Genomic DNA, 16,261 nt, shown 5'->3' on the forward strand with positions numbered 1-16,261 from the left:
CTACTCGACTCAGTGAAAGCTATGAGCCTCAGAACCTACTCAGATGCAGAAATTAAAAGCAACATCCCCAAACCCCTGTTTGCAAACCCTAAATATCAGAGCTAAACAAGTCAGTCTCTGACTGCACACAGAGCTCCAAACAAGGTTTTTGCAGGTATTCAGATGTCTCAACAGGAAAGCTGAATATATTGCTGCATTCCACCAAGTCTCTTAATAATGGTTTCCAGACTGGAATTTAAACACTGGCCTGAAAGGATGGGAAACAACAATCTCTTTCCCAAACTGACACAAACATTACAAAAGTGAACAGTCACTCTGAACAGCTTATAGGATGTGAGATCAATTCGATGCTTCTTCAGTGAGGGGTGAAATAGAGAGGATGATGAGTATTCATAGTTATCTTAATAGATAATTGAGCTCCATGTGTTAACTTCAACAGGAATGTCATGGATCTCTCAGAGTACCCCTTTAGTCCCTCTCTTTTTCAAGACAGTCCTTTCTGTACTGCAATGCACTGAGTGTACATTTTCGAAGGTCTTTTCACAATCTACTGCTTTAAACCATTATTTAAAAAACCAAAACAACTTTTAAAAAAGCACTAGAAATCTGAGTAATAGAAAGGAGCTTGGTAGAACACCATGTCGTACCATCACAAATTGTGCCAAGTCAAGCCCAAGAGTAAACAACTACATACTCAACGTTTATTTTACTGGCTACATTAATTCTTCTTCTGGGGCGCATACATGCCCACACACAGCAAACCAGATTTCCTTCAGACACAGTGTCTGTTCCTCTGTAACTGAGGTGGGCTTTGCATATGTCATGCAAGAAGAAGAAACCTTTTGTGCATGCCTAGCTGTGTCTCAGTCAGTTGAGAACCCAGGTGGCAAAAGACATGAAAATAGCAGGAGAGAATGGCAGCTCACAGAATCCATATGCACTACATATAGAAGGACTATCATTGTAATAACCTGTCTGTGTCAAGCCATCTGTCAGTACAACAACATGAGCGACAACACTCCTACTTAAGCAAAGGAGAACAGCAAGGCAATCACCCAATCCTAGAGCTGTAACACAGGCCAACTTTCAAATGTTAAGAGTGCTTTGCAAGAGGAGCTAAGAGGCCACCTAAACCCTGGATAAACAAGCTTTAACCTGGAGTCTAACTGCACTTTCTTGGCCAAGCAGAGACAGTCAAATCAAAGACTATCCATCTAACAATATTCTTCAGCCTAGTAGCCAAGGTGTGTATAGTTTGGAGATTTTTTGAGTTTCCCCTGAACCAAAGGCAAAGTCTCACTTCATCACTTCATATCTGCTCCCTTTTAAATGGATTGAGAGAAGAATGGATGATTATAAAAACCCCAAAACACTAAAACAAAAAACCACTCTGGAAAATGAACTTTAGGTAAAGATCTCCTTTTGCTTAGTGGAATCATGGCTTCAGTGGTCCAAGTTTCTTTTACCATCCAAGCCAAAACAAAACATTTTTATAAGATTGCACATACAACAGGAAAAGTTCAAAGTGGGCAAATAAAATGGTCTGCCCTGTCTTCCATTCCCAGGAAAGATGTTTTTAGACGAGGAAAACATACAGTGAAGAGGTTGCTTTCAGAGTGAAGGCTGATGTCAAACTGATCAGAGGGATATGACAGTGCTGCTAAGCACAATCTTACTAGGAAGAGTTCAGAAATATTTTAAGGCACAGTAGTTAGTCATAAACCTCAGAAAAAGGGAAGATGGCTTGAAGATTCTCTGAAATCTTTATATACGGGTACAACAAATATTTGTCAGAAAGGACACCAACAGAGCTGATCCTGCCTTGAACAAGAGATGAAACCACCACTTGAAGCCTTAATTTACTCCACAAGACAGCTGACAGGTCTGTCCAAGCATCGAAGTCGTCCACTTTGTAATACACACCTGGATACATACAGTAATACTTACTGGAAGCCAGTTATGTGCTGTGTATACTTCTGGTAAACAGGTGGTATTGGACTAAATTGTATCCTACCTGTCTTTGTAAAGGCTTTGGCCATCACACAAGTTTTGACTTTGATGTTGTAAAAGCACTGCTGGTTAGATAACCCACCAGAAGAGAAACCAAATGCTGGTGCCAGAGCAATACACTTGGCAAGACTGAATCTTGCTTAAGTTTTTCCAGGATTTTTTTACATTCATTATCCAGCAGAAAGCACAAATCATTTCTGATGTTAGTATGATAAAGAAAGCATCCAACAGCTAGCCTGAGCTCAATGTCTGTTCAAACAGAAAATCCTTCTGTCCGTGGCAGATGTGACTCACCTGTGAAAGATGCACTTCGAACATTTAACTATTTACTCAATGTGGTTTCATTGTCAAGTAGTCAGAGATTAAAAATGTATCAAAGTGTTTAAAAAATACGAATGATGCACTACAATATGGCTATCACATAACAGCTGCACTACCACACAAGGCACGAAAATAAGTACACCACAGTGTGACTCTGGAAGATTAAAGGAAGAGCTTAAGGAAGGTAACAAAGTTTTGCTTAGGGCTTGGGTTAGGGAAGAAATAGTGCAGCTTTTAATTAGCTTTCTATAGATAAATCTTTAAAGATACTTTTACATTTGTTACTTTTTTACTGGAGACAAACAACACATTGTTTTTCCCCCTTCTCAGAAGAACGGTGTCTGACATAAATTGGGAATTCTTCCAGCCCCTCAGTAAAACAAAAGCCTAAGTCTTTTAAAGGACCTTTATTCTTCTGCAATTGTTTCTTCAAAATTTTCAGTGAAGTTAATGCTATGACAAAGGAATCTAAAAATTATCTTAAAGTAATTAAAGACTGCTTCTTCCCTTCCCTTGTTCGCCATGTTTTTAATCAGGGTTACTCAGTGTCTAGTTAACCTTTTTGTTGAAGAAAAAAAATGAGTTATGCAGGATTTAATTTTGTATTTTTAACATTAAAAATCCAAGTTACTAGTAGAAAATATTTCCTTCAATGCTCATCCCCAAAACCCTACCTCAATGAGGAGGGGTAAATGTGGTAAAGAGGAGGCAACTCTGCAGGGTGCTCTAAGTATTCTGTCTTCCTAAAAACTATCAAAGTCAGTAATATTTGAATGAATTCCTTAAAATTCTTGGAACCTGAGATACTGAAAGAAAGAACTGGAGAACTGCAGACAAAGGCCAGGCCAATGAAATCTATGTCTCTCAAGCCCACCAATTACATCCATAATTCTCAGAAGCTGATTCTTTAGCAGAAAAATCGCAATAGCCTTACAACTGCACAGAAAGGCTCCTCTGTTCATGATCTGGGCAGAAGCTTCCTTTTTGTTCCCAAAAGGTTTAAATTTACAGCAAGGGATGTCAGAACTGGCTGACTCACCCAGAGAAACTCACCACTGTGGGAACAGATTAGCCCAAAACATCTAACTTCAGCACACACACGGGTGCTACTCTTTGTTGTTAAATTAAAACATATTTTCAAATAGTTGATATATCAGTCTACTTTAAGCCAGTGAAATTGTATTTCATAGGTACCACATCAAAAAAAGTTTTGGCATATTAAAACTACCTTTAGTACAAAAATCCAACTAACCGAGGAAATCCTCAGAAGAAACCCATTCTATTTCAATCTGAGTGCCACTACTGCTATAAATATTTGTAATTACAAGCACCCCATACAAATGTAAAAGATGATCTTGTTAAGACTGTCAAAAGTAATTAAAAATCTACAAAAATTCACAGTATTTATTTTTTCCTCCCTTTGGCATTATACAGCACTAGAAGAAAGCCAAAAATCAACTGTTTGGGTGAGGGGATTTCCTTGGCAAGTCTGTGAAAGAACTAAGTCAGAAATTACTTGGCATCTGCTATTCTACTACAACAATTAAAAACTTCATTGGATGCAAAGCCAGAATTCTGTAAACTTCTACTGAACCATGCCTTTTGAAAGGTACAACAGGGCAAACCAATATTTGCCTGAAAGTAAAAAAAAAAAAAAAAAAAAAAAAAAAAAAAAAAGGTGTATGTCATGAAGTACAAGGTATCATATCTCTGCATCTAAAAACCTATAATCATGCTGCAGTAGTCTCCAAAAGCAATTTTTTTTTTACAGAAAGGAGAATGCAATACATTAATAATGCAGAAAACCAAATGTAGGGTAGTGGTGAAATACAATTTTTGTCTAAATCTGCTCCAAGAAATTGCAAAATATGATTTCAGGATTATTTTCCCTCCCATCCCCCCCCATGTCCACAGTATTTCATGGAATCAAGATAATTTCAGTTACGGACTTCTTGGTCTATGATACTTCAAAACAATTAAGTTAAAGATATGAGGTACTGTGAGAGGTTTACAGAGATGAGATGTATGCTAATAAACATGTAAGAGTCAGTGGTTTAACCAGATAAAAGAACCATAATATTAATTTTAGATACTTGCAAAGTACTAGCCTTAGTTTTCAGAAAAAGTTTTCATACCTACTGGTTGCTCAGAAAGCACTCATTTTCAGACTGCTTCTAAGATTTTGAGTTCTGAGGATAAATATCTATTGTCAGGGGTTTTTTTTATTCCTTTTACAGAAAAAAAAACACATCTGGGGATAGTATACAAACATTCATAACACACAAAATACATAATACATTATTTATTGAAACTATACTTGGATCTAGAGGTCTAGAGCTATTCAAGTCGTTAACCTTCTATTGGTCTATTCTTCACGATATGTTAATTTTCAGCTGAATTACAGATGTTAAATATTGCAGAAAATGTCAGTTATAGAAACTGGCAGGGAATCATATGTCAAATTAGAACTAAATGCTGGCCAAAATTGTTTAATGCTTAAGTCCTTCAGTTCCCTGAGCTATTTCATGAGGAAACAAATAGAAGACGTCACTTCACCCTTTACAATGTAGTTTTTGTGGCCTTTTGGAAGAACAAGATGCCCACGCAGTCCCAGAAAGAGATATCCCCCTGCAAGTCTCCAATCACTCTGTGCCCAGAAATGGTTATACCTCTTATGCTTCTCTTTTACTTCTGGAAAGTTGAACCATCCTTTTCTCAAATTTTCTAGATGAAAAAAGTTGAGCTTTCTAACAAACTGAACTTCCTGCAACTTAGAAAAGCGTGTCATATTATGTACAATATTTCAAGTCCTTACACACACCCCTATGTAGAGCATCCTATATAGAATCACATACATCAGAGAATCTCAGTCTTCTTTATATCTATCCTCATACCAGAGCTACAAAATGAGCAAGTTGCTACTGTACAAATTTTACTGATAGAAGGAATGTAGCATACAGACACTGTGCACCTTGTAACTGGCTATGGTCAGAGATCAGGAAAACAAAGCTGCCAGGTAAGTCCTCAATTAGTGTCATCAGCATGAGGAGAATCACAGAAGAGCTAAGTGTGGAAAGGAACTTCTGAAAGTCCAGACTACCTGGCTCCAGCTCACTGGCATCTCCAAACCAACTGAAAAACGCTGTCAAGAGATGCAGGACCCCATCCCGTTCCAGGATGAGGCCTCCACCCTGTCCTTAAATACTACAGTCACAAAGATATTTGAGTGATGCCTTCTGATATTAATGCAGACAATTTTATAGATTCAAAATAAACATGGCAGCAAATAATTTTTCTCCACACTAACAGCTGGCATCAGAGCAGAATTCTATTCTCCCCCTAAGTATCCATCAGCTATCACCCTGGAAGCTACAACACGGAAAGAAACATGATGAAAAGGGAGACAGTTGAAATATATTCATTAAAAATCACTTCCCCATCTCCCTCTAATGCATATGGATTACAGGACCATTACTGAGATAATGTTTTTGAGACAGTGATAAAAGTTTTGTCTCCAAAACTTTATGACACACTTAAAAACACTGATGCACTATGAATACCTGTAAGCATGAAGTACAAGAAGAATGAGGTGGAATGAGCCTTATTAACGAGTGCAGCTGTAGCCTTTCAAAAGTCAGAACAACTTGGCTCTTCAGAAACAGGCCCAGTATAGTTTGCAAGCTGGGATTCAAAATATACAGGGGCATCTTTTTGTTCTCTACAGCTACTTGGCAGTGCCAGGGGCACAGCAGGGACTGGGACACAGCAACACAGCAATTACTGAATTAATTCAATGAAAGTAATAGTCTCTGCAGTTAATTAAATGACTGTATTTTGATTTTGTTTTATTTGGTCAAATTATGTCCTCCCTTATGTCTGCAAGTCTGTTTTACACCTTCCTTCTTCCCCCTTACTTCATATTACAGGCTCAAACAACCAAATTCCATGCTGTGAGTCTGACACAAAATCAAAAAGCACCATGAAGGCCCTGTATCGCACAATTAACTGTCACTGACTCCCTTGATTCCAAGAATCCACATTCCAGCTAGAGCCTTTCACGGTTTGGGTTTTTTTTCCACTATTTGCTTGCAACTCTTCATCCTAAAGATTAATACCCATGCCAATGGAACTTTGGCAAAACCCTATAAACAATAGCTCTCAAAAGTATGCTGTGACCCACAACAGGTTATTTCTGAAAACTCTGTAGAACATTTTTATGGCAGCATTAACTGTTATATTGCTCATGGCATAAGAATTTAAGAGTTTTTACATTTACTGCTACAATCCTCCTGCTGCTTTTTGGTATTTAAGATTTCCAGTATCCTCTCTTGCAGCTGCCCAAGTTCTAAATTTGCTTTTGGTCAAAATTATCAGAGATATTATCTATAAATACAACACCTGCTTTAAAATGTATGAAAAACAAAGGTCCTTTGTTCACTGTAATTAGACTTGAATTTAATTCATTTTGTATCTCAAATATAATTGCAATACAAATTTTAATTTTTTTACACATTAGAAAGATTTTAGAATATTATGTAGCATGAAATATATAATATTGCATTAAAATTTACACCCATCAATAAGAAGACTAACAAGTTCTACTGTAATTGTGGCTTTGGTTTCTTTAAAATACATTATTTATATGGACTAAATACTTCACAATAAGCATTAAATTAAGATAATATTCATGCTCAAGGATAAAGATGTGTATTGCCAATTACTTTAAACAATAATACTTCCACTGTTCATTGTATTCTTCAAGTGTACCAATGCCAATGAGTGCTTAAGTTATGTTGTGAATACACTCTCAAGGAATAAACATTAAGGAGTTATGTATTGGTAAATACCAAAACCAGCAGCACCAAAATCCCACAAGTATAATACTGGTGCTGAGCACAAAGAAATTACTTTTATAAAAAGCTGAGACTAGTTTCTCAAAGCAAGACACAAATTATTCAAGTATATACATAATCAATCAACCTTTGAGAACCTTTGTTAATGAACTCACAGCACTGGAAAAACAAGTCACATTTGGCAGGGAGGAAGATAGCCATGCAAGACACTTTTTTAGTAGCTGGAAAGTCACTGAAAGTCACTGGACTTTCCTTCTTCTAGTAGAAAGGCTGAAATAACTCTAAGGCATTAGAAGCTTCAGTTCAGAGGTTAGAAAACAATTTTATGCACACAACCTCACACTCAATATGTCAAGGAAATAACATTATATATTGCCTTAAAAATCAGCAGGGTTAAGACCAAAGACTACAACATTCCCCAGATGGTACAGCAATCTTCCAAAGTAGCAGTGCACTAAGTAGCAAAACACCAGCTTTGCCCATTTCACACACATTTAAAAATTGGAACTTTGATTACAGAAACAATGGCAACATATTTAAATACAAAATCTATTAAAAATAGCTAAAATAAGGAGAAATTGTAATTACAATTGCTCAGACAACATAACATTATTAATTTTAGTAAGCTTCCATTGACCTCAAAATCTATGCACCTAAAAAAAGTCATTAATAGTAGTCATTTTTTCAGCAGACTGTTTCCTTAGAATTTACCTATTAGTGTCACAGGAATCATATACATGGAAAAAGTACAACAAATACTTTAGATGTCGAAAGAACTTTTTTGCTCTTTTTTTAGTATTGAAAGGCAAAAATGTAAAAGAAAAGGCTACAGCAAGACTTTAGACTGCACAAGAAAATTCTGTATCTGGGCTTGAGAGTGTATATGGGAGAAATAACATTTCTTTTATTAAAATGTTAATTCTGTATTTTTTGTTAAGCATAATGCAAAATCAGAAACAAAATTATCACATATTGACAAATAAGATGGAGAATCTTCATCTGTTATTTAATCACATGTCCAAATCCACAATAAAAAGGAAAAAAGTACGATTTACCCATATGTGCTCTAACACATGAAAATTTTGTGCTTTATTTTGCTCATTGCTTGATTTAAGAAAAAAAAGCAAGCCCCCGAATTATTTAGGAAAACAGGCTAAATGAAGTGAACATTTTTTTTTTTTTCTTCTTCTTTCTTCTTCTTGGTTTTTGAGATGGAACTTTTAACAGAACAACGTATCAGCTCTGTTCTTCTCACCTTATTTTCTCATAATAACCCCACACTTGTTATCAGTTTGCATTTTTTTCTTAGTGGATTCACAGCCTCAGGTTCTTTTCACTGAGCAGATCCTGTTGGCAATAATACAATGCCAAGTTCTTGATTAATCATTAGCATTGTTCCTCTGCTCCTCAGAAGTTCCAACAATGAAGACAGCAGTAGAAATTTCACAAAAATCAAGAACACTAACAGCTCTTAGACAAGTTTTAAAGAAGTCTCAATCACTTCACTGCATGCTTGATCAATCTATCCTTTTTTGTATATAGCCAGCACTTAGTAACAAGCATTTCTATATCAGCTGACAAGTAAAGAAGGAATGGCAGCCTATTTTGTACAGACAACCAAAGATTTGCACTAAGAGAAGCTCATGTTGAGAAAGATAATATTATTTCTACAAATCTGTGACTTTTATAGTTCCAATGCTCTAATTCAAATCCTATGCCACATCTTCATTCTTTCCTTTTATTTTTTGACCTGTGATGCACAATATATATTGTTAAGTGTCTTCATATTAACAAGTAACACCCAAGCATTGTCTCCAATTTATCTATTTAAATTTCCAGAAATTTCTCTTCCACTCTTTGTTAGGAACAGTGCCTTTTGTTCATACTTACGTATAAAACGGAAGCACAATCGTAAATAAACTTGATTAAGAATGAATATTCTTGTCAGCTACAAGCAGAGGCATGTCCATACACATGAAAGGCAGAGGTTATGGAAGCCATAACGGCTTCCAAGTCAGAAAATATTTCCCACCTACATTCAATCTATTTCCAGGCTCTGCTCAGCAAAGTGACAGCAGAGGAAGGACAGTTACCAATCATTACCAATCACCTCAGAGTACATTTCATCTGCTGCAATATTACAAGCATGAAGTCTCAAACTTCATAAGTTCCCTGAGTAGAATTAAGAAGATTCTAATCAACCAACAGTAAAAAAAAAAAAAAAAAAAAAAAAAAAAAAAAAAAAAATTATACAATCACTAGCTCTGATACAATGATCTTTCCTGGATCTGAAAAAGGTCTGTGAATTAGAGCCAACAGTCAAAATGAAATGAAGAGATTTATCCAAGATTAACAGAGAGACTAGTGTTGTGGAATCAGAACAGATACACCCAAGGCACCAATATGGCTCTGGCCAAAAAGAGGTGAGCAGGGCTCACCAATTTTCTTTTTGGTTTGAAGAAAATAATAATTGCTTCAATACAGAGAACAGCTACCTCAATGTAACAAGTTAATGAGCGGCACTGGCTTCTTGGTGACTCCACAGCAAACCCCACAGTAAGCACCACTCACACCAGGTAGATTACCCAGTACTCTACCTTAGGTTACCCACTCACTATTACAGACTGGAACTGGGCACAAACAAACTTAGGATTCACCAAATAAAGGACAACAAGACCAAACTGACTCTAACACACACGTTGAACTGCTTATGAACGCAATACAGTACTCCTAACTTCAGATGACCCTTGCACATTTTGTTGACAGAACCTACTGTTCCAGCTTCATTCCTTTCATTACACTACAGATTAAAAGCCCACACAATCCAGTGTCACAGCCTGACTTCTGGGTACCACAAGCACATGTAACACACACACAACCAAATTCTTCCTAAAATGCTTAAGCTAGGATTAGAAGCTAGGAAAAAAAACCTGCAGAGACATGGGTTTGCCTTCATTTCGGCATAGTTTTTGCAACAACAGAAGCAGGGCAGCCACCATGTAAAGCAGGGTAGTAAGGTTCTAACACATGAGTAAAGTAGTTACCCAGAGGGAATGGAATTCTTCTGATTCAAACTGCTAAATTTATAAGGATACAACATTTGTAAACTGTAGCAAATTACATCAGACTTCTCAGCTGCAGCACACAAATCCATTCCATCTCAGTTAGAGAGGAAATGTGTTGCAGCAAGCAGTAGCAACTCTGATTGGACAACGAAGTAACTGCATAATGAACTAATTTTTACCCTGTAAATAAGTTTTATAAAAAACTTGTGTTCTGTGTGCTCTCAAATATTGCTAATATAAAAGACTGTAGGAATCTAGTAATTAGCAAGTCATTTTAAAGGAGAGAATGTTGAGAATTAAGTAAGCTTACTAAACATTATAATTTTAAAATTATATTTGCCAATACAGTTTATCTAGAGTACACTTCAAAATACAAGAAAATCTTTACATTTGTAACTTTACCACACTGCTTAAAACAGCTGCTGGAAAGTCACAAATCTACCATGAAAGTCAAAACATGCAGGCCAAAAGGTTTTTAAAAATAAAAAACCACCCCAAGGCATCTGAAACTACCTTTGGATTTTCTGAATTTACATTCAAATCATAATTTATAATTCATTACTGAAAAAAGCCCAAACCCCAAACCAACTTTATCAGGATTGCAAACACTAATTACAAAAGTTAAAAATAGCAGTTCCTACCTCCACTTTTGTTCTGTAGAGAATGAGACGCTTTAGGCTGCCCACTTTGGCTATGTGGTTGAAAGCCTGAGGTGGTATTTTATCACATGATGAGAGATTTAATTCTTGAAGATTTGGGCACGTTTCAGTGATGACCTCCAAGCATGTTTCATTGAGGAAATGGCCACAAGACAACTCAAGACGTACCAGTTCAGAGCCACAGACTTTCAGGAACCTGTAAAAGAGTCCCATGTTTTAAGTGAAAAACTAACATACTTTCAGGTGAGAGTCTGAATACTGTCAAAATCTTAACCACATAAACCAGGAAATAATTCCTTTCAACAAAGAAATGACACTAGTCTTGAAAATTCTGTTTTGGTTTAGGAAAGTAGAACATGCTTTAATATTCTTAGTATTATCTGAGACAATGGAACAAAGTAAAACTCTGATCATGCTTGAAAAGCTTTTTAACAGTCAAAAGCCAATTTTGACAATGGCCTGCAAGTTTACACCAGTAATTTCATATTTATCTCAGAAAAATCTGCAAATGTAAAAATGAGGTTAAATACTTTTAAATGGATGATATATTCAGAAGTGTTTCAAGACTTTCAGGAAAAAAATCTCATTCTTTTCACTAACAAGTCAGAACCAACACTAGCTAGCTAGAACACAAATTCTTGAAGAATATTTGACTTTCACCAGAATTATAAAAAATTAATAAATCATATATAATACGACAAAAGACCCAAAATTTAGAAACTTTGATGGTCTCTCCATTTTGTTTTCATGTCAGAGATCTCGTGTCAGAAACTCAAGCTCTTTTATCTCTAATCCAAGCTCTAACCAAAAACACTTAAAACTTTAGTCCCTTTTAATTTCAAAGATAACCTTCAAACCATAAATTAACCATTAGACTTGTAAGTTGATAGACTTGTAGCTTGATATTTAGTAAGATAAAAAAACCCACACATTTGCCATGCTTATATTATATTTTTATAGTTCCTCTAGAAATAAAACTAGTTTCTTAAACTAAATGCTGTAATGAGTTTCCCATGTTACTTCCTAGAATAATGGAGGTACTTGTGAAATAGCATGAATTAGTTTCTCTTAATAAATATTCTGATCTGCTCTCTTACCAGTTCTATCCTACAAAAACATTCATGAAGACAAAGCAGCTTCAGGTTCTGACACTTCCACCATGAAGTCAGTATTACTTCTTGGGTTTAACTGATATAATGAAAATGTCAGACAGACACGAGGCTCCTGCTAGCACAAAAACTCCTGTTGCTACAATGGAAGAGTTATTAGCTTTCCCAAGCATTTGTCCATGCTGAGCTTAGGATGAAATTGCTGCTGCCCACAGACAAAGACACATTTAGGGAAGCATTCCTCAAATGACACCAACAGTAGCCCAAGACTTGAAATTCAGCTTTCAAGATCCAAGTTTTCAAGCTGCCTCCTTTTCTTATTTTTTTCATTACTCACTCAAGCCATACTTGCCATTCATCACCCCATATCATTATACCTTCCTTTATTCCTTTCACCTTGCATATTACATGGCCTTAGTGTGATTATTCAGATCCTATGTAATACAGAGGGAAAAGGAGATTCCAGGGTGGCATCTCCATCCCTGGATGTTTCCAAGAGTCACCTGAAACCTTGACTGACCTGATCTAGCGCTGGGGACACTGGCACTTCAAGTGGGAGCTTGGAGTAGACGACCTTCAGAGGTCCCTAACATCCAACATTTCTATGAGCCTAAGCAAACAGAAACAAAGAGAGGGTCTGAGACACAAAAGGGGAGACATAAGCCCCAGAGCCACAGGAGTGCTGCCACGTATGGTCTTCAAGTCTACTCCTCCACTGTTTTTTTTCTAACTCTGCAGTCTCAATTTAGAATCTATTTTAGCTTTTAAAGACAGTTTAATCAAACATCAAGCAGTTTCCATACTGGATACAGTGAATTCACAGAGATTGGTAAGCCTTCCTATGGGAATATCAGAGCTGAAATGACACGACAATTCACAACAATTAACATCGGGTATTTAAACATTTAAGTGTTATTTTAGACTAGCAATAGAGTTCAACACTGATATGGAAAAAGGCAGGATGTAAATCCCTTGGATATCAGAGTAGAGATATATGGATACATTGCTGATTACCAATTAGCCAATTCCTCTATTTAATGAGTGCTTGAACAATACATTCACACAGCTTCTTTCATCAACAAATTATCAGGTTTGTTTGAATGATGGTATTTTCCATAAAACTTTGTCAGTCACCACTTATTATACCTCTAGCTTTTAATTTGTTAACAAATAAATATTTTATGAATTACTCTATTACAATAATGGATGTTAGTTTAACTGCCATATAATTTAACAGGGCTTGGCTGTTATAAATGTTAGTAGGGATCAATGCTTTTCTCTTTCTAGGGCTATTAAAAGTTAACATTTCCAGGTCAGGGAAACACTCAGTTAACCCCCTAGACTTAGAGAAGAACTCCAGGCTCACAGCTTGAGGAGTTATTATTCTCATAACATTTTATTTAAACCCATTACATTTGAAACACACAGGTAGAGACCAAACACAGTGACTGCAACAAGCGTTGCCCTTCATGGCTTTGCTGCCTTGTTGGAAAAGGCTACTTAGGAGACATGAAACAGAGACAAAAGGGGGATAAGGGACATGCAGGGTACAAAAATGAGCAGAGGAAATGCATGTAGGAAAGAGAGGAACAGGAACAGAAGGAGGAATCTGAGGAAGTCACCAACCAGCACAGGGCAGAGAACATCCAGCAGAAGTGCACAGAGCTCTGAGTGATGGGGACACCCCAACCTTTGTTTGCATTGAACAGACTGCTCAGTATAGAGGTTTTTGCTGCTGTCTTTCTACATGCTTCTCCACGTAGAGCCATATGGCAAGGTAGAATATGAGTTCTCATGCTTTCAAAACAAATGTGGCATGGTCTTCATACTTCTGAGATTTAACAGTCTCTGAGTGACTAGCTCAATTTAGCTACTCTAAAAACAAACAACACCCAAAAAAGCACTTTCCACCCAAATCAAAATTTCTTCACCTTTCTTCACATACCTCTCCTTTAATCACTGAGGATTGACTGGCTCCTGTTCTCAGTCTCTTCTCTGTTCTGCAGTCATCCATCCCTTTAGTTTTGTTTTTACTATCAATATTTTATAAATTTCAGAGGTGATTTCTCTTCATCCCTTCATGTTTGCTATAAAATATGACTGAACAACCTAGGATAATGCGAACATGTACATTTCTTTTGCTAGATAGTGGATTGGGCCTTTCCCTTGAAGTTTATCCTCACTCTAGACAGCAGTATTTCAGGCCTTTTAGTTGTTTAGTTTTATTTTTTTCTGGATTTTGGTTTGGTTTTTGGAGAGGGTACAGGGGCCCTGTTTTGTTTTTTTTTCCAGGAGGGAGAGGATTATTTTTTTTAATAAAAAAAGGAATCTCACTTTCCATCACTTTCTGCCTACTCTCAAGAACTGCTGCTTACTTTCGACCCCTTCACCTTTTGGGGAATAAGTACTAATGAAGTTTTTCTGAAACATCAAATATGTCCATTAGCAGGCAGAATGGTATTTGCTCATGGTGATCATGATCACAGGGTCACTTAGCCCACTAACAATTTCCAATCTTGTAATTCGTGTGTACATCATAAGCATACCTCATGATCCAAAATTAAAATCCAAGGTACGAGAGGTAGTACTCTTCACGTCAGAATGTAAGACCTCCCAAACAAAATTCTCAAAACACCTTTAGACATGAGCTTATACAGGTACTGACCATATCACACGTGCTCCAATGGTTTCTGCTGGAACTGCATTGGATACAGAATCTACACTATAGTTAATGGTCCTCACTTACTCTATATTCACCACTGACTTACTCTATATTCACCAGTTCAAAATTACTAAAGACCTTAAAACAAGCAGGAACCACAGTCTTGATCTCTTCCATCTACTCATCCTCCCTAAACGCAATTAGCTACATAGTTTTATACTCCTTTAGTGCAATTAACACAACAGTTTTCTATTATGCCGATTTTACCAAATTTTTTTCAATTATAATTTTCAGCACTGATTTTATACTCATTGACATCTATTTGAATTTGGTATCCAAGAGAGAGAGTGGAAAAGGGAAGCAACTTCCATTTGTGAACAACACAGGCTTGGACAGAATTTTTTTTTTTATCTTAGCACCTTCCCTTATAGTGTTATCTTACATTAGCATCCACATTACCTCTGTTAGTTGACAGATATAATATTGCCCCATTTCCCAGGCCTTCCTTGGTATAAGATTCCTAGAATCAGTATTTCATAGAAACAACCATTTCCGTCTGCTTCACGCCAACTACATGCTCCCTCCAGCTACTCGAGTCTCCTGTTTCCAGAGCCTGCCACCAGACAAGCAAAATGTCAAAACCCACCTGGGTTTTAGTCTTCCTCATTTCCAGGATCTTGAGGTCTTCTCTTTCTTACTTAGTTCTGTCTTTACAATTATTGTATAAACTCACAGAGGACTTTCTGCCTTAAAATTACAGTCTTGCATTTAATAAAATGGTTTGTGGAATTCCATTTTAATATCCTTCTTAAAGACATGTTCATATATTTTTAAATTCACAGTGATGCTCTTCCTTTCAAGACTGCTATTTTACAGGACAGCAGCAGCACTTAGCACAGGTAATTGTAACAAAAGCATTAAGGGTGGTGTGAGTGGAGAGCAACTGGCTACACAGAGGTGTAAAAGCAGAAGAAAGAACAAATGGCAACACAAGGGCTGGAACAGAGGTGTGTGTTGGTGGAAATCAGATTAGCAGGGCACTGACATCGTTGAACACTTGTGCAGGCAGTTTCTCAAAAGACGAAGGACAGAAGCAGCACAGGGTGGTGAGACCACATGCCAGACAAATTGATTTGGACACACATTTTGGCTCTCTTGGTGCATGCAAGTATTCATGCTTGAGAGTGAGACTCTGTAAGGTATTTTGGTTTTAAAATTAAGTCACTTTCCCTTCCTCTAGCTATTGTAAATGTCATTTTCTACTCTAGCATGTATTACACCTCCTTTTTGGTAAGCAAATCCTAAAACATGGCATATAAGTAAGCAGAATATTAAGTATCTGATCTTGTGCTTTTCTCAACACAGATTAAACTATTTCAAGAAAAACATGCAAAACTAACCTTGTAACTTACTTTCAGTTACAGCCAACCCTAGGTTTACTAAAAACCTCTGGAAATTAAAGCAGAAGATAGACCAGATTGTTAAATTGAGAATCCCTGTAACGTCACACATTACTCCTGTTTTCTGGGACTGTTTGGTGCATATTTCAGTAATTTCTCTGACACTCCTGCTAGCTTGACTT

General features: G+C 36.7%; 1 protein-coding gene across 4 annotated transcripts in view; it reads right to left on the minus strand.

Annotated features, from left to right (window-relative positions):
• FBXL4 (F-box and leucine rich repeat protein 4) overlaps nt 1–16,261 on the minus strand; it is a 58,239-nt gene that overhangs the window by 15,874 nt on the left and 26,104 nt on the right. For all 4 annotated transcript variants that reach the window (XM_066315167.1, XM_066315164.1, XM_066315166.1 and 1 more), the window contains one exon: nt 10,891–11,104. In XM_066315167.1, the coding sequence (XP_066171264.1) occupies nt 10,891–11,104 (214 nt within the window). The remainder of the gene's footprint in view (nt 1–10,890; nt 11,105–16,261) is intronic.

The sequence above is a fragment of the Sylvia atricapilla genome, chromosome 3, assembly GCF_009819655.1.
Source record: "Sylvia atricapilla isolate bSylAtr1 chromosome 3, bSylAtr1.pri, whole genome shotgun sequence".
Lineage (NCBI taxonomy): Eukaryota > Metazoa > Chordata > Aves > Passeriformes > Sylviidae > Sylvia > Sylvia atricapilla.